The 23,456-nt window shown below is 38.2% G+C and overlaps 1 protein-coding gene across 1 annotated transcript in view; it reads left to right on the top strand.

The window, feature by feature from the left end:
• The window catches only part of LOC122789698 (glycine receptor subunit alpha-4-like), a 2,027,820-nt gene extending 2,005,506 nt beyond the window's left edge, over positions 1-22,314 (top strand). Inside the window, exon 9 of the mRNA XM_044057127.1 lies at positions 21,946-22,314. Within this exon, the coding sequence (XP_043913062.1) occupies positions 21,946-22,233 (288 nt within the window). The 3' untranslated portion in view covers positions 22,234-22,314. The remainder of the gene's footprint in view (positions 1-21,945) is intronic.
• Positions 22,315-23,456: the final 1,142 nt, after the last annotated feature.

Raw genomic sequence — 23,456 nt, 5'->3', positions numbered from 1 at the left:
TAAGTTACTTCTTCCATACTTTACTATATTGGAATTATGTCCATTTAGGATATGTTAAACCATTGAAGGAAAAAAGCTTAAAAAGTAAAACAAAGGGTGAAAAAACAAGAAATAAATTATCTGTCTGGATGGTAGGGGTCCCAAATGTATGGAAAAAAGGGGAGGGGAACTGGTGGGTGTAGAGGGACCTGTGTGCAATGAGAACCATGTAGTCCTTCTACTAGGGCACTATTTCACCTAATGCTGGCCTCATTGATTATAGTCAGACAACTGAGGTGTATACAGTCCACAAATTTACTACAATGAGTGGGTACTTAGGCAATCTGCGGATGGATGAAGATGGCTAACCTGATCTACAGTTTGATCATAGGTAATGGCCATTGACCTGTCTCAATACATGCTGCCCCATTGCATTTAGCCTCCCCTTTTAGTTGTTTCCTGCTGCCCCCCCCCACTTTGAATTCACCAGCTTTCACTGATAGCTTTAACCATTGCTATGCAACATGATTGACAAGCAACTATTCTGTCATAGAACTGCTGAATTAAATTAATGCATTTCATAGGCTGAGACTTTTATAAACAAATGTTTGTTTGAATCCCTTCCAATAACAGACTGTGAAATTAAATACTCCTAACACTTCCCAACTTAACTAAGTGAAAACTACAAAGCCTTTGTCTATTAAGACTGCTGAATAACAAGTAGCATATTTCATACTTGCCTTGAGCTTAAAGTTCCATTTTTGTTTAATCCAACAACAAAATACTCATTCCATAAGGGGATTTGCTAACTGACTTGTTCTAAAGTAACAATAATATCTTGCCACTGAGGGTCAGTCATAGGCTACTGCTGTGGCTCAGGGAGATAAAGTCCTGACTATGACCCAGGCAACATGGGATCAATTAGTGGCTCAGATGCCTGAGGTATTAGCATGGTAGGATGGCCACACCCATCCTGGGGATGACAATAGGATGGGTCTGTCTGTCCAGAACCACACAATGCAGTATAATGTCCATGGTGGAGGCTGATGATCAACCACAGAATGCTTCTGCAGATGGCCAGAGTAACCTGATATCAGCCCTTTCAAAAGTGAGAGATTGTTCAGAGCAGAAAACCCATTTCACATTCCATCCAAGACCACTGCTGAGCTTGTGCAAGGGATGGGGTAAAATATAAAACCCTGCAGCAGGAATATGATGCTGGCCCCATGACACCTCAGTCTCTTCACTGGACCCAACCTACAGTGGAGAAATGTTGGGTCATAAAAGAGCAATAGTTAGACCCAGTGAATGACGGACGGCACTGTCAGCTGCATGGAGAAGATATAAGCAAAAACAAAAAAGATCAGTCATATAATGTCTACTCTGCGTAGTACAGATAGGAGCTGCAAAAAGAGGGTATTGTAATTTTCTAATCTCTGATTGAGGATTGTATAACAATTTGCTGAACCCACATGTACTTATCTTTAAAGACCCCATATAGGATGGTTAACTCAAGAACTGTAAAAGCAGCAGTACCATTCTGATTTTTTTTAATTCAATTAATCTCTGTAGGAGAAGTAAATTAAGACTAGAACTGGTGGCTGAACTCTGAAAAAACAACACACTGAATAAAGATTTAACTGCTTCCACAAAGAATCATCTGCTGAAATTCTTAAAATTGCATATCCATAAATCAGGAACTTCAACCACATAACTAATTACAAATACACAGACCAAAATCTATACATAAAGCCTCTTCTGCATTACAGTAGCAGTGTCACCACATTAATGCATTATACAGAGATTAAAATGCCCAAAACTTGACTAGGTGGCTATGCTGAACATCACCTAGTTTAAAACCAGTGAGAAATGTACTAAAATATGGCAATCCCAATGACATACTTGTAGCCAATTATGTACTAGTCTATAAAACAGGCACATACCTCACATCTCTCTCTGAGTAATATTCTCTCTTTCTCTCTAAATATACCATAAGCCTGTTTTCCCTCACTTCATATTGCAATTCCTATTTGTATTGTACCTTTAATTTCTTAATAAATTGTCTAAAAATTCTCTAAATATTAAATGATTGCTATATACCTTGTCGATTCTTAACCAGTGTTTTTATGTTTTGTCTAATTTGTTTTATAATTACTTAAACTGCAGATGTTTTTGTTTTATATTTGAACGTTGTAAAATTATTGTTCTTTGTAATAATTTGGAGCTTTTCTTCCCAGGCCTTCACTGAAAATGAGCTTCGACCCCAGTCAGACTTTCCCGGTGATCAAATGTCAATAAATTAACTTAATTAATTAATTAATTAATTAATTAATTAATTAATTAATTAATTAAATCTGTACTGAGTATCACCTAAACAGGCTAGGGATTTTTTAATGTCTTTTTATTGTGCAGACCTGGAAGAGATCATTATGAAACAAGTCAAGAATAACTTTCTAAACTCTAATGAGATCCTGTTGGATTTGAGGTTAGACATGCATGATTTGAATCTTCCTGGCTAAGGTAGATTTAATGACTCAAATTTTGCACAAGAAGATTATTCCTGAATCCTGGAAAGAAGTGATTATTAGATTGTTACCAAAAAATGGTATGATTTTTAGTTTGCTTTCCTCTTCTTTTCTGAGCTGTGATTATAAGATTGTTATGACAATGATAACTACAATGACTCTTACTACATTAGTTTTCCACAATTGGTGGATATGGCCCAGTGTCAGCTCTTGGAGTGGATAGGCAAGCTTTTAACATTGTTGTAGAACTAATTATATGACAGTAAAATCTATTTGCTACCTTGATCCCCTTTGCTTATACTCAGTCTGGATGCCAAAAAGGATTATCATATGTGGCGCATGAGTATTTATATCACATGCCATCTACATATAGCTTTTCTGACCCTTTTGGTGAACTACTGAGAATGAGATGTGCTAAATGAAGTGCAAGGAAAAGATAGCAACTAGCATATCAGGTCCTTTTTATTTGGCTTAGGGGTACTAGGCAAGTGTCTCCTCTTTCATTTGTATTCTTTGCATTTTCTTTAGCATTATTAACTCTGATTGGCTATAGGAAACTGAATTTGAAGTTCTTTGTCTGGTGGTAATCTACTTGATTACTTAACCAGTCCAAAATTGGACCTGTCTCATCTTTTTGATCTACAACAAAAAAGGCTATTGTATATGATGAATATGCCCATAACACAAGGTCTGTAGCAATTCTCCATATGCTAATCTGCAGACAAGAGTTCTTTGTCAAAAAGTTTCCTTTGAATAGCTTAGAAGATATGTTTGTCCCAGTACTTGAGAAGACAAAAAGTTTTTTTATTCTCAGATATTGGTAATGATTAATCAGTTTCTCGAAATATAAAAAGCTTTGATTCATGATATTCCCCAGAAGGTTTGGGCCATGCAGCTGCACTTAATTCCTTTTTCATTTTATAATTCCATTTTCATTTTATGTTTTGAAGGCTCTTCCTGCTTAGTTTTTTAATCATTGAATTATTAATAATTGGATAATTACCATACTTTGGAGTGATGGAAAACCCAGAACAAAATAGAAGAAATTTCAATGCCTTTAAATAAAGGGAATTTAATTTCCCATACTTTGAACATTATTTTAAATCTACACAAGTGCACCTTAGATATTTATGTCAGCTAAAGTCTTGCCAGGCAAAGTGGAAGGAATTTCTGTTTTTAATTAAACCATCCTTTCTGTGCGTAGACAGTAAATCAGGAAGAAAGATTGTTTATTTCAAGATTCACTTATGTCAATGCATTCTGAGACCAGGCTTTAGATAATCGGTTAGATAAATTTATACTGCTAGCTTTTTCATGTAAAGGAAGTGGAACTGTACAAGGGTTGAGATTTAAGCCATTACAGATTTGTGGAGTAAGTAGCAAGACAGACCTCATGTATAGGAAAGTGGTATATTCATGAGAAAATTACATGGCATTGCATACATTTCAACACATAGAATATTTGCCGTGTGTTACTCTAAGGAATAGGCTCTCCAAGGCTAAAACATACAGACACTGAGGTGAAACACTGACCAAATATTATAAACTTTTTTTTTACTGTAGGCCAGGAGAGGCACTGTATCTCAATAGAAGCTTGTATGTATGTCTTATAAAATATAATGTGATAGATAAAGCCTTTTGTTGGTCAATTAATAACTGGCAACATTTTTAGATGTTCATCTAGACTATAAGATAAGGGAAAGAGTAGGTTTGCTTCTTTAGTTATACAATAAAAACTTTTAGGTTTAGAATATTCATGTGTTAGTGTCTATACAAATAGTTCTATACATTAGCTAGGATGTACCATGTGTTTCACAGAGTAAGTGACGTGTGTTGGCATTGTGTAGGTATGAATAGGGATACTTGTCTGTAAGTGATAGAACTACTTTCTATTTTACCTGCGCCATTTTGTTTTCTGTTTTAAGAAATATGCTTGGCCTGGTACTTTTGATCTGTCTGAGAGACAGACATATAAATTATCAAGTCTGCACATTTGACATGTTTTTTTCATTGGTTAAATTGTTCCTTGAGTGATACTTAAATGTTCAGTGAATTTCTGAGCCTTTGTTTTTTTTTCTGAAAATATTTCAAGCCTGTATAAATTAAAACACTGTTGGTGATTCCCTGCTGCATGAGGAAAGTAAACCTGTATTATATTGTCTGTGAGTGACAGAGCTGCTTTCTGTTTTACCTGCTCCATTTTTTGTTTCCTGTCCTAAAAAATCTGCTTGGCCTGGTGTTTATGTTCTATGTGAGAAATAGAAACATAAATTATCTAGACTACAAATTTCACATGCTTTTCATTGGTTACATTGTTTCTTGAGTGATACTTTAAAACATGGTGAATTTCTGGGGCTTTGTCTTTTTTATGAAAAGATATCAAGCCTGCATAAACTAAATCACTGCTGATAATTCCCTGCTAGTTTTTCCCTACCTACCCTCTCCATCATTTAGCTGATTTTTAAACATGGTGATTTTAAGCTGTCCACCCCTACTGTAAATTGAGTTTAATAAGCTCTTCCCCTTCTACATTGCTGCTTATATCTTGAATTATTTATTTGCCTTTCCATGTGCTCATATTGAAAAGTGCATTTTGCCTCTCATTGTCTGTTCTACTGATTTAATTGCTCTGAATTAATTGTTCAGCTAGCTGTTAAATAAAGCAGTGTATTTTTACACTCAAGCAAGCACTTGTTTTTACTTCAAGAGGTCAGAGGATTTTCCACCTAGTACAGTAATTGGTAGTCTGGTCTGTTTAGGATGGGGAAACCTTTGAGATTTCTGTATGTAGTTTTATTGGTAGAGGGCTTATTGATCAACTTATTTTGTTTTTAGTGCCTTTATAAAGTGTGTACAGTTGAGTGTCTCTTGGCTCATTTAACAAAGTACTTTTATTGAAAAATCACACTTTTATAAGTTGTTTAATGTACACTGTTGTATCTGTATCTTTAAGTTTGTTTTGTGGTATTGGCCGTGGACGAGGGAAAGACAGTCATACTGCTAATCTTGACCTAACCAAGGCATTTGACACAACCCCCACTCAGGTATTATAGATAAACTCTCCCAATTGGGAATTAACCCCTATATTACCATAAGGGTAGCCAACTGGCTCATCAAAAGGGAAAAACACTGTTGAAATGCATGACTTCACCTCTAGCAAAAGACCAGTCACCATTGGCATACCACAGGGTTCTGGGCTAGGCCATTGACTGTTCGTAATTTATTTCTCAGAAGTCCAGGCAAACTTGGGCAGCCTGTGGCTGACCAAGTTCACTGACAGTTTAAAATTGGGGCAATCATTGACTCTCCCAGTGATGTAAATATACTGCAGACAGGGAAAATGCAGACAAATGATTGGTGCCAAAGCCACGGATTAAAGCTAAATGCAAAAAAATCCACTATTATTCCCTTTGAGAAAGCTGACATCCCTGACAATTACATTATAGACAGCACTCCCCCTTCCAAGTGTAGACCCAGTGGTACATGATCTGGGTACTCAGGGTAATAGCAATCTAAACTTTGACCACCCTGTATCCACAGTAGTAAGGAAATCCTTCTATGTGGCATATCTTACAAGTAAAGGCATTGCATCTAGATCTAAGGATTTTATAATTCCATTATACTCTGCCCTCATCAGACCAATAACTGATTATAGTTCTACTTTTTGCATGTACCTCACCAGGCACCTACAACCATTGGAGAGACCACAGAGGCTTCTCACCAAGAAATTACAAGGTACACAGAATACAGTGACAGAGCATTCAGCCTTTCTGCATAAGACTTGTTTTGTCTCCCACAGGTTGCTAAGGGGTGACCTTTGACTGGCTTACAGAGTTCTGACCCGGCCCTGATGGAAACGCTACACTTTCGTAAACCAAGCTGCACAAAGTTCAGTCACTCCAGTGATGTTAACCTAGCCTCTGACATGAACAGGTCATTCTGGAGAGACAAATACATCTCCTAGGACTGCCACTTCTCTCCAACAAGCTTCCAGTTCACGTGAAACAGAGCCCCTCCCTGACCTTCTTCAGATGCAAACTAGATCAGTGGATGGGTGACAACCAATTCACACCTGAGGTGGTGCCCATGTCCATCTTGGATAGAAGTCAGATTTAATTACCATAGACCATTACCTCAGCAAACTTCACTCACCTAACCACCAACAACTGCAGCAATTTGGGATAACTATGGCTAGGCTTGTAAGGGTTCTGGGGTCATTAGTCCAGTAACCTTCTAGGAACCTATGGACCTACATTTTTTAGCAGTGTTCATGTCTAGAAAGATATAAAAATGACCTACAAGACTTATCGTATAACTTGTGGCTGCAAAGGATGTGAGCGCATCCAGCATTGTTTTCTTATACTTGGTGACTGGCAAACTTGGACTGCTTATGAGAGGCCTTTTAGTTTCTTATACTGATTATAGCCAAAATGGAATATAAACAATGAAAAATCCACACACAGCATTAATGGTTGTGCCTTTAATGAATGAGCTTTGCCGTGTTGAAAATATCAGAAGCTGCTTTTGATAATTGCTGTGCCAGCTTCATTGGTTGAGTCAGAAATGTCACGATTTATCATTGGTTACAGGAAATGGGTACCTTTTATTAAAAACAATATGGCAGCTCTGCATAAATGTGTTAACACTTCAGCCATCTAACACCCAACTAACTACAGTTTAGAAACTGCAGAGCACTACAATCTAGGTTATTTCTTAAAAGCACTACACCACACATTTATATTAAAAGGACAATGACACTATATACATATACACAAATATGTACAATACTTTAAGCACTTTTATACCACTTATCACAAAGGAATACCTGATAATGGGGCTCAGATGCCAGAAATACAGAAATGTATTAAACTATGGCCCTGGTTTACATATAGAGGAAGGCAGTTTCCTCACCACTGCCCCAGAGCCATTGCTCTGTCTTACATGTTGCTGACTTGTTACCATATTACTTAAAATGTTATTGTGAAGTAAGTGTGTCCTCCCTTTTTCTATTGTAAGGTCTGGATAACATGTATAATTATCATGTATGGCCCTTGAAGGATATGGCAATATACTATTTTACTTATAAACACCAAGGTGCAAGTATTGTCTTAATAATTTAGCTATTGAAATAGTAATACTGGACAAAATCTCAGTGGTTGCTCCTTTCCCTTTCATATCATTCAAGGTTTCCTTTTCAAGATATTCTAGTTATACAGTATTATGTTATGTTTAATTGTGGAATAGCTGTCATGTTCCAGCAAGTTTTTATCTAGTTATATTCTATATTGTTCATCGTACATATTTATTTTAAATGTGATGGCATTAGTATTAATATAGCAAAAGTTAAATAATGTCTATTAATTCCCTTAGTAGCATTTTAATTTCTGACAAATGATCAGCTAATTTAATATTTGTAGTTATAAGGCTATACTTAGATCACCACTTAGAATGTACATCAGCTCCCAAGGGTCTACCATTCAAATGTGAATGAGTATTATTATTGTAATAGTAATTATTATTATACATCTGTATTATGGTATGTAAAAATGGAATGATGTATGTGTATTCTTGTTATATACCCATTAAGCTTGCCCATAGAACTGAAAAAAGCAATAAGTGATACTAGTGATGTAATAGTGCTTCACGATGAAAAGATGGCAAGGAATAACATATATGAGTTTAAGCTAATTTTTTTCTGATGCAAACTTATAGCACTATGGTCTCATCTAGGCTCTCATCCATTTATGGCACACTGTGTATTGCCTTACACTTTTTTTTTGCATAGGAAACAAAAAAGAGCCCATACTTCTTAAATGATAGCCATAGTTAAGAAATGTTTTCACCATATCTTGATATTATCAGCAGCATTAATGTTCCATCATCATCCTAGATAGCTGGTATTTTTTTTTCTCATTTGTTATACCCCCAAACATTCTGTTGGGGGCTAATTGCTTATGAGTTTTCATCTTCTAGACCAGAGTTGTTTAACCCACAGTTCAGTATTTCTCCACAATAATATTACATTTTGCTGGCAAAACACTTTCTATAGTCTCTTCTGTCAAATGCTTGCTTGTTTTGACTGTATTTTGTGAAAGACACAATTATTCAGTTAGAATGCTTCCCTTTAATTTAATCTGTGGCTATCTCCTTGAAAGCTTTTGAAAGTTATGCTTGAAACAATTGTTTATGTAGTACCTTTTGTTAAAGCTCATTGCTTTATCTCCAGATCACTCTTTCTAGATGAATCTGTCACTGATTTTGCAATCTGCATATACATTTAAAACATGTTTCCATGCAGTTATAATATTAACCTAATCAATGTGTTTTCTTAAAGAGCTGAGTGGCTTTGTAGGTTAATGCACTATGTTGTAGTTGACAGGGTCGTGGGTTTGAGATTTGGCATGGGTGTATTATTTTGACCACTCATCTGAGTGCAGTGAGATCATTTGGATAGGACTTCCCCATTAGTCCCTTAATCTTGTACCATCTTCTGTTTCTTCCATCTCCACTTAAAAAACAAAAACAACAAAAAAATGTACACTTTATTCAGCTGCTTTTACTGTAATTGTGTTCTTCCTTCTTTATTACCTTATTTTTGCTGTGTCCTCTTAAGTGTGTAAATGCTTTTATTCTGCCGCATTTATTACTGCTTCTTAATAGCCTGATTACATTTATCTGCTATTCTAGCATCTAATTTTGGTTTTAGCACTTGTGCTTCAGGCCAGTTACTTTACATTTAATAAGGTTCCTGTGGTCTACACTCTTGTGGACAAACCCTTATCAAAACCCTCTCTCCATAAGTCTCCCCAAGCATTCAGAACACTATGTCTGGACAATTCCCATCAGTTTCTCCTGCCAGCCTGGTCGACATGGGCATACGGAGACAGTGTAGTAACAGCCTCATGTTTACTGACAACCCTCTTCTCCTAGCACATAATAATTCTACTTGCAAGAAATGCATGTAGCTCAGTAACTTGCAGTCCATGCTCTCTCATGCCACAGCCAATATTCCTGACAAAGAGGAGATTGCCAGCACAAACACTACATTATGCACATCTCATACCCAAGCACAACACACATATACCTACCAGCACAAACACCACATCATGCACATCTCATACCCAAGCACAACACACATATACCTACCAGCACAAACACCACATCATGCACATCTCATACCCAAGCACAACACACTTATACTTACCAGCACAAACACCACATCATGCACATCTCATACCCAAGCACAACACACATATACCTACACTGAGGTCCTCGATAAAAACTTACCTAAATAGCAGAGACCTCCAAAACACACTAACAAACACTCCACACACAACACCAAACACATCACACACAGCAGACAGCACACCAGTGTCTCACAAACACAGCCCGTAAGGCAAAACAATAAACCATCACAGCCCCCAAGACATAACAATAAACCAAACATACTAGTCATTGCTGACTCAAGTGTAAGACACACTCGTGTCCACCTCAGCAGGCTCAACAAAGAGAAGGTCACAGTCAGTTGTCTGGTGCCAGAATCCACCACATCACGCACGCACTTTAGTTTCTTCACAACAAGTACAAATACAACTCTGTCATTGTCTATGTTTGTGTGAATGACTTGAGAAGTGCCTCCCTGGACTATATAAAGAGAGACATGATTGTGATCTCAGAGTGTGTGTCCCAGGCAGGTATGATTCTAGCCCTACACAGCATCCTACCCTCACCAAGAATGATACCACAACACCAACAAAAAATAATTGACTTCAATAATTGGCTTAGTTTCTGATGTCATTCCAAGGAGATCCAGTATCTGTCTGCCGGGAATGACATGGTCAACAGGCCTCGATGCTTAGCCAGAAATGGCCTCCAGCTATCACCACTGGGGTTCTGAATCCTGGCCACGGCTCTTGCCATCCCCATTGTGCCTTTGTCCCAAAGACAAATCTTCCAACATAAAAGATCTGTCAAAAAGCAAATTGAAGGTTGTGATGCTTAACGCTAGGAGCCTTAACCTGAAAATGCATTCACTAGAGTCTCTCCTTGCACTGGAAGATGCCAATGTCTGTGCAGTCAAGGAAACTTGGTTCAGGTATGTGGAGAGCACCCCTGCCTTACCAGGTTATACCTCATTCCACAAATTCCATCCCCAAAATGAGGTTGGGAAGACTAAAGGTGGTGGAGTCTCTGTCTTCATTAAGGACAGGCACACCTACAGACTAGTTTGCCAGCATGATGCACTAGAACTACTCCAGGTGCAACTGACAGTTGGCAAAACAACTATCCAAGTTATAGCCAACTACAGTCCTCCCTTCATGACTCAGGATACCCATTCCTCTTACCTGGATCTACTTGACTCCATTAAGGTACCTCCTAACACCATGATCCTTGGTGTCTTCAACTACCCCACCATAGACTGGATGAACTATTCCTGCACTAACGCACTCAACGAATGATTCCTTGACTTCATCAGTTCTAATGCACTAGACTAGCTTGCCTTATCCTCAACAAGGGGAGATAACATTATGGACTAGGTTCCCACCAACATGGGTGACTGCTGCACCACTCCCATAGTATCTTCTTCCCTGGTGAGATCAGATCAGACTGTCTCATTTGAAGTTTCTATCACACCCAACCCCTCCCCAACTGTAATCAAGTTAAAAAAATTCTAAGAAGCTGACTACAACCTCCTAAGGGAGGGTATATGTAGCTTCACACCACTGCCCCCTCAGATGATGCAGACAACTATGCTGAGGAGTACGTCTATGCAGTATACAAGCACCTGTACAGCTGCATGGACTCAGCCATACCCAATGGAACTAAAGTCTGCTCCTCAATGAAACACAAACCTGTTTGGTGGACATCCTCTATCAACAGTATTTATAATAAAAGGAAGAAACTGTTGTACAAGCCGAAAAAGGAACATATTCCAAATTGGAAAAAAACCCTGCTAAGCCTCAACAAGCAAATTAGATCACTAGTGAAAGCCTCCAAAGCCAATTATGAATCAGACCTAGCCTACAAATCAAAGGGAAACCACAAAGCCTTCTTCAGTTATGTCAGGAACCTCCATGGCAAAGCTAGATTTGTTCCGAATTAGTACTTAACAGTATCACTAACACCGATCCTGTTGACTTAGCCAACCTGCTAGCAGATAGATTCAGAGCAAACTTCACCCCGCTGTCTCCTCCCAAAGGTCCTTTTGACACCCCCGATATTTGTCCCGCACCTCACATTTCCATAGATCAAGTGTGAAAGGCCCTATCCAAGGCAAAGAACACAGCTTCCATGGGACCTGATAGCATCCCAGGCTGTATTCTGCACCATCTCCAGCAAGAACTGGCTTCACCATTGCGCACCCTATTCAACCACAACGTAAGTACAGGCTTCATTCCAGCAGAGTGGAGAACTGCCATTGTCATCCCCTTGCACAAAGGTGGTGCCACTACTGACCCTGAAAACTATCAGCCCATTAGCTTGACAAGTCTGATCTGTAAAGCCATGGAGCGTATTATTATGGATCTCATAAACAAGGACATAGGCAATCTTCAAGCACTTGATTCTACCCAGTTTGGATTTGTCAAGGGCAGATCTTGCCTGTTGAACCTGGTTGACTTCTTTGAGACTGCCACCAAGGCCCTGGATGAGCGAAAGTCAGTACATACAGCTTACCTGGAGCTGGCCAAGGCCTTTGACACAATCCCCCACTCAGACATCATCAAAAAGCTAACACAACTTGGCATAAATCCCCATCTCATTGAGTGGGTGGTAAACTGGTTCACCGACAGGACCCTCAAAGTCAAAATCGGCACCTCCACCTCTGATAGCAGACCTGTCACTAGTGGAGTTCCTTAGGGATCTGTCCTGGGAACCCTGGTGTTTGGCATCTACTTCTCAGAGGTCCAGGCAAAGACAAAAGGCCTGTGGCTGACCAAGTTTGTGGATGAATGTAAGTTTGGTGCTGTCATTGACTCCCCAAATGACATTAACATACTGAAAGAGGGTCTCACAGCAACTAATGACTGGCACCAAAGTCATGGCTTCAAGCTAAATGCAAAAAAAAGTATCATCATACCATCTGGCAAAAACACGGCACCTACTGATTACCACATCAACAGCAAACCCCTAAGCAGACAACCTTTGGTGAGTGACCTTGGCACTCAGGTCGGTAACCTCACATTCGACCATCATATAGCGGCAATGGTCAGAAAAGTCTTTTACTTAGTTTATCTCATAAGTAAAGAGATTGTATCCAGAAAAAGGAGGTTATTACCTCTCTATACTCCTCCCTCATTAGACCAATAATTGAGTATAATACCCCGTTTGGTATGTAGCTCTCCAAACATCTGCACCAGCTGGAAAGGCCACTGAAATACCTCACAAAGAGAATCCATGGCCTCCAACACCTGTCCTATGTGGACAGGTTCAAATCACTCAAATCACTATTTGGTATCATTCAGATTGCTCAGGAGTGATCTGTGTCCTGACTACAAGGCAATCTCGGACTCTGCCCTACCAGAGATGCTCCATATCTGTAAGTCTAACTCCTCACACATTACCCACTCAAAAGGCCTGAATCTAATATGCGACATCAACAAAACCAGTTGGAGAGACAAGGTTGCCTCTCAGCGGCTGCCCTGTCTCTAAAATAGACTTCCCATACATGTCAAACAGAGCACCTCACTGACCTCTTCAAGCGCAACCTTGATGAGTGGATGGGAAATAAGGAATTTCTCCCAGGGTTCCACCTGTGTCCCTCACTGACAGGGGTGACAGATGCTGACTGAGGTTTCTTTTTGGAGATAAACTCTTGGCTAGGCTCGTAAGGGCCCCAGGGCCATTAGCCTTGTAACCTCCTATGATCCTATGAAGAATATAAATGTCAAGAATATAAAGGTGTTAGATGTAGTTATTCCTGTCCTATTTGGCTATTTTTACTACAAAAAAAGCTAACTTTATAACACAAAATAAGGCAATTAACAGTAAGAAATAAGAAATATTTTTAGAGGATCTCAAATAGGTGTTGAGAGCCTGCAGAAACAGGGACAGATAGGAAATAAAGGAAGTACTATCAACATTGTATGTCCAGTTTATGTGGCTATTTGGGGTTGCATTAAAGCAAAGAAAAGTATTTAGTGATGGCTGAAAGCTGATATTTTATTAACCAAATAAACCCACAAGACACAATTACAAAACATTATAGGTTTTTTAATATACTGCTTCTGTATAAATCACTTTTGAGACAAGTTGCTAACATAGCAGTCGAGTGTTATTCAAGGCATAAAGCTAAGCATCGGTGGTAGCGTAAGCTAACACTATTCCTTTAGGCTACAACTGCTTGTTGGAGATGCATTCAATTTGCCTTTAAATATATTCTCACACAGTCCTAAAATAAACACCACTTGTTAACTTTTTTTGACAAGCTGTGTTCTTGTCTTGTTTGAGTCTGGACATCTTCATCAAAGGCCATCTTGTCATTCCACTGTGACCAAGATGTTCCTTCTTGTACACATCTGCTAATTCTTAAATAATCAGGTTACAGAATGATAAGGAGTATTTCTGAGAGAAGTCTTAAATAATCAGGTTACAGAATGATAAGGAGTATTTCTGAGAGAAGTCAGCTTTCTAAAGAGACAGAAATAATATGCATATTGCAAGCAGAAATGAAAAGCCAAAATCAAATATTACTCAATAAATTACTGGTTGCAAATTTACAAACATGTTCCCCTTTTCAGGCAGAAGCCTCTTCCCAGGGGTGCTCTGGGAGTCCTGTTTGGTTAGCTCATGTGGTCAGAGTCACACAGTACACAAATGAATGCTTAAAGAATCAAACCCTTGACTATAAGATGAATGTCAGCAGCAGCTCATAGACTTAATCTTCTGCATTTAGCCACCAGTGGTTGGATGTGTCCTGTAATTCCTCAGTAAATGCTAATGGCATCTTGTAAGCAATGCAGTTTGTACATTGTCTCCAGACTGCAAAGTCACAATTGTGATACTCTGTGCATCCTCTTGTGGAGCTGATAACAGTCCACACTGTTGACCATTTTTATGGTTAAGCAGATTTTCCTCTATATACCAGCTTCAGTAAGTTGCCTCAGTTTTTTATCTTTGTCACTTAGAAGATTCAAATATGTCTTGCACATTCTGATCATAGTACATGAAAATTTAATAGCTGATATGTCAACTAGCTATTTTTAGGAAGTGAGTGCTGTGCACCCTTCAGTTTGTGCAAACAAATACCAGTAAATTATAGAAGAGACTCACTGTGCATTCATTACCTAACTTACCTTACATCTGTACTGTTATAACTCATTCTTCACAATACTACTTCATTGGGATCACTGGAATTAATATAGAGTCCCTCTGTGAAGGAGGACTTAAATGTTTGTCATGCTTATAGATAAATATGTTGACTCATCACTACTTATATGTAATTTTCAAGAGTTTGGGTGATAACAACGGAGCCCATGTCCTCACTGATTGCAAAGGTACCACTGTTGTTGCCAATATAATTAGATCACAATGGTCTTCGCTACCTGAAGTAAGAGAAAGGATGTGGAAGCCAACAGGTTCACTCACAGTGGTGTCTTGTGCACATGAAGTTCCATATTGCTATACTTTGCTAAGAGTCTTGCCCTGGCAGGTCTGTTTGTGCTAGCCATGCCTAAATTCCTGCCATTTTACTTTGATCTGCACTCTGCTAGATCATGCCTCTCAAATGTATAGAATTTCACAGAATGTGCAGATTTTTGCCCCATATTGTTGATCCGTTTCTCTTAAGACTATGGTTTTCTGGCAAATCATTAGTAAATCATTGAGGGTTAAAGTCAGAAAATAAAGACAGGCATTTGAATTTCAGACTTCATACCCTTCAGAAAATTCATGCTAATGCAAAACATGTTATTCTATTAATTTCCTAAGTTTGTAAGAGCAATATTTAAAAAGTGTCCCTACCTTTTTACCTTTCTCCCCGCATTATTGATGGCTTGATCCAGATTTCTTGCTCTAAGAGGTTGAGAGGTATGTGCTAGATCTTCCAGATGGTCACATTGGCACTGTCACCTAACACCAGTCACCTGTAATGTATAGAGCAATATTTATTAAATTACCATGACCAAGCTGACTCCCTACCATTGAGTAACATTAGAGTTTCAACAAATATTTGCCTTACCATCACCTTGATTTAGTCATCCAAAAAAAGTAGCAGAGTTTATATCTGTTTCTGGAGTGAAGAATTCTGATCGATGCTCAGGGCTGAATCCCTTGTTTGATAGGGAACAGTAGTTTGGGCTGCAGTAGTTCTTTGTTTTGAGAAGTGTGCTGCAGAATGTTAAAAAAACATTTGTATACCACTCTGAAAGCTAAAAAGAATGGCAGACACATATATTTAATATTAATAATATACTGATTTGCTTACAAAACTCAAAAGTACAGTATATCAAGGTTTTAGGGCAACAGTCACATAGAAGAATAAAGCAAAGAATCCAGTGCAATGTCTTTTCAACACAATAATCTATATCATTGACTGTGATCTAAACACCAACAGTAAAGATATTCACATGAAGTGCTTTATACACTGTACCTGCTTTTTAACTTTATGTCTTACTGAGCTTGTCCTTTAACTATAGTGTGGGCTGACTTTTAAGATGCTCTTCTCCAAGTTAAAGTTGAGTTGGTACTATATCCAACCCTTTATAAAAATATTATAATTTTCCTGTTTATCTCCAAAGAATTAACACCATGAATTTTAACTGTGTTGTCACACAAATGGACTAAACTGTCTCTCCTGAGAGGTAATGTTCCTGGCAAGTTATACTGCTTTGTTTTCTCAAAAAAAGAAAAAAAAACATTTTTTACAACTCTTGCAGCACCTAAGGGATGTAGAAAATGTGAGCCAAATTTTATCTTTGAAACGAAGAAAGACCTACATCCTATATGTGTCATCTGAATGCAAAAAAATACATTCAATGCTTTTTCATAATTTAGACTCTGCCATTCTCTGGCTAATGAAATAATAAATACTCAGGTTCATCATAGTGACCATTGCTGCAGTAGCCTTAGCTTTATGGGTTATATCCTCTAAGGATTTAATGTCTGTCCCATTTCCAAAGCTTCAGGGCACCTTCCATGCACCCAAACTGTGAAGCAGCTCTAGCTGAGTTAACTAAAATAGAAGTATGAGAGCAAAGCCCACGAGAGTTTAAATGCCACCAAAGAATATGCTCCAAGGATATAATGGCCAGCCCCCTTCCAAAGCTTCAGGGCATCTTCCATGAACCTAGACTGTCAAGAAGCTCAAGCTGAGCTGACTAAAATAGAAGTATGGGAGCAAAGCCCACCAGAGCTTTACTGCCACCAAGGAGTATGCTCCTCTGAGGCTTTTGAGTACCTATGGTTGGCTTGTGCTTTCCTTTGCTGGGCAAATAAATTCCCTTTGGGGGGGATCTTAAATTTATTGATGTTTTCTTACTTTCTTCTTCGGGAAAGTTATTTTAAAGCCAGGAGTATTGTATTTTAATGGACTGTCTCGTGACTGTAGCATACTTTTAAATGGAACACTCATTTTTTTCTGTCAATTAAAAAGCAATGTTAACTAACTGAAAACATGTTTTCTATGGAGAATTGTGTTTGTTTTCCTTGGTGGGGCTGCCATAGTGTTTGAAAATACTTTTTTACTGTGTTTTTTTCTGTTAAAAAAGTATCTCTTGTGGATTAGTAGTTTTACCAGCATTTGCTGCTTGTCTTCCACAGGAAAGAGGCATCATTTTCAGCTTCACCATTGAACAGAATCCCCTTGGTGGGCAAGGAGAGCCACTCTTATCAGTTCTGGGAGAGGAAACAGGGAGGGTTTCCCTGTTGTGCCAAGAATGTGGTGCTCATCACTGAGGAAGCAGGTGCTGTATTAGTAACACAACTGGCACCATTTTTCCTGTCAAAATGAAACAGAAAACCAAACATATATCTACTACTCCTCAAATTTTTTTAGACAGGAGTAGTTTACTGGGTCCGGCAAAGGGTTTAATTTAGTCTATCAATCTTTCTTGTAAAGTACTTTCTGGTAAAAAAAAGAGGGATTCTCTTTTCCAGAAAAGATTCAACAAGAAGATGCAGGGACAGATTCATTTTTGTCTGAGACTATTGCTAGAATGTGCCCATGGTTAACTGGGAGAACACTGAAAATATGAGTTATTACAGAATGATTTTCCAGAACCAACACCAATATTTTCTGTTCTGTCAGCATTACGAGATGTCTGTGTTTTGCTGCCTGCTATTTTCTTAGTACTCAGTCAACTTCCCCTAAAACAGGCAGACAGTATGTTTTAAATTCCTCCGTCTTTTAAATTTTTATACACTGTTCCCAAACTTAACCGAGCAGCTATAGCCATAGTTGAGCCCACTGCTCCTAAGCACTTAGTTAATTCTGGCTCTACTGTTTCTCATAAGGATGGGAACATTGTTAATAGTTACAGGGAAAAAGCATATATGCAACTTTTTTTTTTTAGAATTTTGAATTCTCACCTTCATATGTTAAGTTTGTTGTGACAAATTGCGAAAGCATGGCAAATCTTTTTTCTGTGAGGAAGACTCTCCTTTAAATAACTTAGTGTCTTCTTTTGCACAGGTCACTACTCATTTGCTGTGTTTGTGCATGGCTCTCTTGATACGTCTTTCAGGACTATGGATGCTGCTACTGTTTTTATGAAGGTTTGCATGGCTGCATTCTCAGAACCTTCCAGCTGACGATAAAAATGAGATTTTAAATTCTTCCTTGGATTGATTTAGTTTTTGACCTCTCTGCTGCCGAGGTGATGAAAGGGGCAAGCTGATCCAAGGAGGATCCAGAAGGATTTTTCATCTCTTCTTTTTGAGATTGCCCAAGGGATTTTCTTTTTCCTCTTCCATTTTTGGCAGAAAACAGAATAAACAGTCTCTACACAATTCAGGTAAGTAGACATTTAAGAAGGAGTTGCAAAGGAGTTTCAAAAAGAAGTCTCTGTCCTCCCAAAAACAAGGCCAGTCCAATATGTCTGAATGACTATTCTAGGACCTTTGTGACCCACTCCACCCTGTCCCCTTTTTCTTCCAGAAAGTCTTATTTTTCATTTTTCTCTTTGGCAACACATTGCTTCAGACAAATGGGTTCTGAATGTTATTCATCAAGGTTACAAATGATATTGGGAGGAAATTCATTTCTTTCAGGAGATCATTCCTCTTCCTCCAGATCAGACTTTTTTGTTCCTAGAGCCAAAGAAATAAAATGCTTTGAGACCAGTTCTGGATCTTGCTTTTCTAAATTTGTTTGTGATACTGCCCTAATTCAAAATGATTTCACTTCATAACTTGTTACCTCCTCTTCCTCTTTCAAGTTTCCTGGTAACACTAGACTTGTAAGAGGCTTATCATTGCAGCCCTATTAATCCAGACTTTAGACATTTCTTCATTATCAGTTCTCTACCTTAACCTTTGAATTGTCTACTGCACCAGGAGTGTTCACAAAATGTGTAGCTCTAGCTATAGCTCCTTGCAGGCTACAGGGTATCCACATTTTTCATATTTAGAAGACTTGATTATTTTTGCAGTCTTTTTCAAAGTGTCAGGAATCTCTTGGGTGAGAGATCTCTTACACAAGCTGGGATTCCAAGAGAACAGTCGAAAGTCCTTCTTGACTCCCTCACACATGACTGTATTCTTGGGATGTCAACTAGACACTTCATTACAAAGAACTTTTCTTTCACAGGATAAAACAGATCTTTATTTATATCTGCTTTAAGGTTTTCCACTCAGACTTAGGTCGCTGTGAGGGAATAGCTCAGGAGTTAGGTTCTTATGACATCAATGATTTTCATGATAGCCTTGGCAAGGCTCCACATCAGAAGGATACAGTGGTATTTGAAATCTGTTTGGTCCTAGCATCATCACCATTAATCTTTTCAAATCCCAGTGCTGTGATTAGTCAAAAGAGAAATCTTTTGGTGGAGACAGTTATCCTTAAATCCAGGTCTTCCCTTCTGTCTCCCTGCTGTAAAGCAGTCAGTCAGTCCACCACAGATGCTTCAGACATTGCTTGCAATGCAGTTTCAGATGGGAAAAGTGCAGTGGATGTGGGACACAAAAGGCAGATGCAAGCACGTAAATATCTAGCAGATGCTTGGCCCAGTCAAGACACTCAACTCTGAATCATCTTTGGTCTTCAGGACCTCTTCAAACTGGTTTCAGACAATACCACAGTCTTGTGGTACATCAACAAGCAAGGAGGAACTAGGTCATACCTAATTTACAGAATTGCCATTTTAACTCGGGGATATAGCTTCAAAGCACATTCTTAATCTACAGGCACCCTACATTCTGTCAGAACAAAATTACATGGCAGACAAGCTGAGCAGGACCAGGGCAGACCCTCATGAATAGAAACTAGATCAGGGAGTCTTCCAGCATTTCATCTATCTGTGGGGAGTTCCTTACGTAGAACTTTTTGCATCCTCCTTGAATTATCAATTGGCAATATTCTGTTCCAGGACTCTATGCAAGAAAGCCTGGTTAGAAAGATGCCTTTTCTTTGGAAAAGAATGTTCCTGTATGGTTTCCACCCATTCCACTAGCATCCAGGCTACATCTGAAGATTCAGAAGGAGTCCTTCAAGATCATTGTGGTAACTCCCCTCTGGCCTAGGCAACTGTGATTCTGAGAAATGGCCAGAGGCAATTACCATGAGCTTCCTTACAGACTGGATCTACTCACACAAGAACCGGGGTGTTCTCTGGTTTGACAATACTTGTGTGAGTTATTATCCTATGACTTTTCTAATTCCTCCGTCAGGGTTCATTTATCAGCAATTTCAGCATGTCTGCCCATAGATCCTCCTCTTCCAATGCAGTCTCATGTCAAAATGTTCTTAAAAAGGGTTTTGTATAAGAGGCCGCCAAGTAAACTGGTTGCCCCTCCTTGGGATCTTAATTTTGCGTTAGACAAGCTAACACTTGTGCCATTTGAACCAGCTAATTGGGCTGACGAGGTTCTTATCATGGAAAACAGTTTTACTGATTGCTCTGACCTCTGCAAGAATGGTATCTGAGTTGCAATCTCTTATGGTAAGTCTATCATACCCCATTTTCAATAGGGACAGGGTTTCTTTGAGAACTGATCGTTCTTTTAGGCCTAAAGTGGTATCCAAGTGTACTTTAAACGAAACTATTCACCTCCCTGTTTTCTTTACTGAAATTAAAAATGAGGGTAAATGATACTCCATACCTTGGATGTCCAGAGGCAACTCAGGTACTACCTTGACAGAACTATATGTCTCAGATTTTCAAATCAGTTGTTTATTTCTTGTGAAGGTAAGAAGAAAGGATAACTTGTGTCAAAACAGACTATTTCCAAATAGCTGTGTAAGGCTATTACATTTTCTTTTTTACCATAACAGATCTTTTCCAGGACCTTGGCTTCATCTATGACTTTTTGAAAAGGTTTTGATTCTAGACATATTCTAGAAGCTGCTACGTCATCCTCTCCACATGCTTTTACAAAGCACTATAAGCTTGATTCCATGTCTAGGCCCAGATCAAGCTTTGCTAGGACAATTCTTCAAGGATTCCTGGACACTTCTCCTTCCACCTACTAAATGTAACTAGGTTTATTAATCTATCCATTTAGCTAAGGCTACTGTAGCAGTGATCGAAATGATGAACTTAGTACAGTTGTTTAAGTTTAGCCTACCATAACAGTAGACGTTTGAATAATCACTGCTGCAGTAGGTGTCCCCTCCCTCCCTCCACCCCACTTGTTTTTTTATGTGTTTTTTTAAGCCAGGGTGTGGACATTTATCTATTGTTCTTCCTAGCATAGCTCTTTCAGGGCTCAACTTCCCTTTGTCTGCTGGCAGGAAAGCTCTGAAGGGCTTCACATCCAAACTTGTCTTTTAGTCAGTTCAGATGAAGCTGCTTGACAGTAAGCATATGGAAGCTGAAACTTTGGAAGCTGGCCAGCCGTTATATCTTTGGCAGGATATAACCCATATAGCTAAGGATGGTACTGCAGTGAGCAACCAGACATCTGCTGTTAAGGTACACAATTGTATTTTTCCACAATTCTGCCATGTCTACAGTTAGGAAAAAGAAGGAAATACATTGAATTCAGGTCTATACTTTTTAAGAGTTAACTCTCACACTTGTTCTTCCATTTTCCAGAGCAGTAATCAAAAAAGGACACAAGTGTCTATTTAAAAGCAATCATTTGAAAAATATAAATGTCAGAATTACATATTTTACATATGGATTTTAGAGGATTTAAAAGATGAAAATATTTTCATGTAAATAATTAAAGAATAATGATATATTTTTGTCTTGTAACTGTATATACAACCAAACTGTAAAAATATTAAACATGCACTCTTCTTGATATTCTTTCTTTTCAATCTCTGCTTTTCCAACCCTAACAGGAAGAGGATATTGTGAATGAAAGCCGTTTCTACTTCCGAGGGTATGGGCTTGGACACTGCTTGCAAATGAAGGATGGAGTTGCCATGGAAGGTTCAAGTGTTTATAATTCTCCCCCAACAGCAATTCCCAAGGACACAGAGACTATTCGAAAGAAGTTTATTGATCGAGCAAAACGTATTGATACAATATCCCGGGCAGTGTTTCCCCTCACTTTCCTCATATTCAATATCTTCTACTGGCTCACTTACAAAGTTCTTCGGAATGAAGAAATCCATCCACCTTTGTAGAAGAAGAATGGAACTATATCTTCTTTTCTTACAAAAACAAATGGAATGCAAAGAGACTTACTTTTATGTATATATAGATACATAAATATATATATATATATATATATATATATATATATATATATATATATGTGTGTGTGTGTGTGTGTGTGTGTGTGTGTGTGTGTGTGTGTATACATATATATGTATGTATGTATCTATATATACATAAAACTTTCACTAACACCATGCTGAATGTTGTACTGAATGTTTCTTTTTGGCACCTAAGATATATTTTATAGATATATTTACTTTGCCATTTCAAGTTATTCATAGGTACCATATGACAGAGCTGTGGGATCTAAACCAACAACAGTATTATTAACTGGAATTTCGGTAGCACTAATGCATTTATCACATATTACCATGTTGTTGTTACAGTGGTCAGTGAGTTGCTTCAGAAATGCCACAACTGTTTGCTCAGTATGTTGTCCATCTGCATTATACTAAAAGTTGCCTTTTCAGACTGGACTATTATACCAAATGGAAGATTGTTAGAATGAAACAATTAGACTGCTGTGCTCTTCACTGGGATAAGGGCAGAAAGAACCATATTTATTTATTGTATTTGTTTTATTTATTTTACTAATAAGACCATTCCCAAGTATTAGCAAATAATGTTGTGTAGAATTATTCCTGCTTATTTGCTTTGGGAAAAAATAGTAAATGTTTAAAAGCAGTAGCATTAGAGTATATGATAAAATGACTAGTACAAATTGGTTTGAACTATTATTATTTCAATATGCAGTCCGTGACTGTAGGCAAACAATTGCATCCCTATAAGTCTTACAAAAGAAGTAAACTGTGTAATAAAGAAAATATAGAACTTGTTTCGTCAGTTGCCCAGATGACTGCTGTAATGGGCCAGATTCCAAAACAGTTGCTGTCAGTTTAACTCTTATGTGATTCTGAAAGACCTGCTCTCAGTGTAAGTGACTTATTTCAGTGTAAGGCCTATTTATAAACAGGCTTATGCTGGGGTCCTGATTCCAAAAGAACACATTCTCAATGTAAGTAGTCTCTTGCACTGAGAGCAGCTCTTATGGAATTGGGCCCAATATCTAGTTACAGAAGTTTTCTGCTTTCAGGAATGCAAATGACTTATATAAAAGTAACACACATTTCTGCATACATGAAGAGGTCCAATTTACTTTAAAAGAAAATTTTATTAACTGAACTACTTT

Source organism: Protopterus annectens, chromosome 15.part0, assembly GCF_019279795.1.
Source record: "Protopterus annectens isolate FY-2018-M chromosome 15.part0, PAN1.0, whole genome shotgun sequence".
Classification (NCBI taxonomy): Eukaryota; Metazoa; Chordata; order Ceratodontiformes; family Protopteridae; genus Protopterus; species Protopterus annectens.
This window is presented reverse-complemented; position numbering and strand designations above follow the sequence as displayed.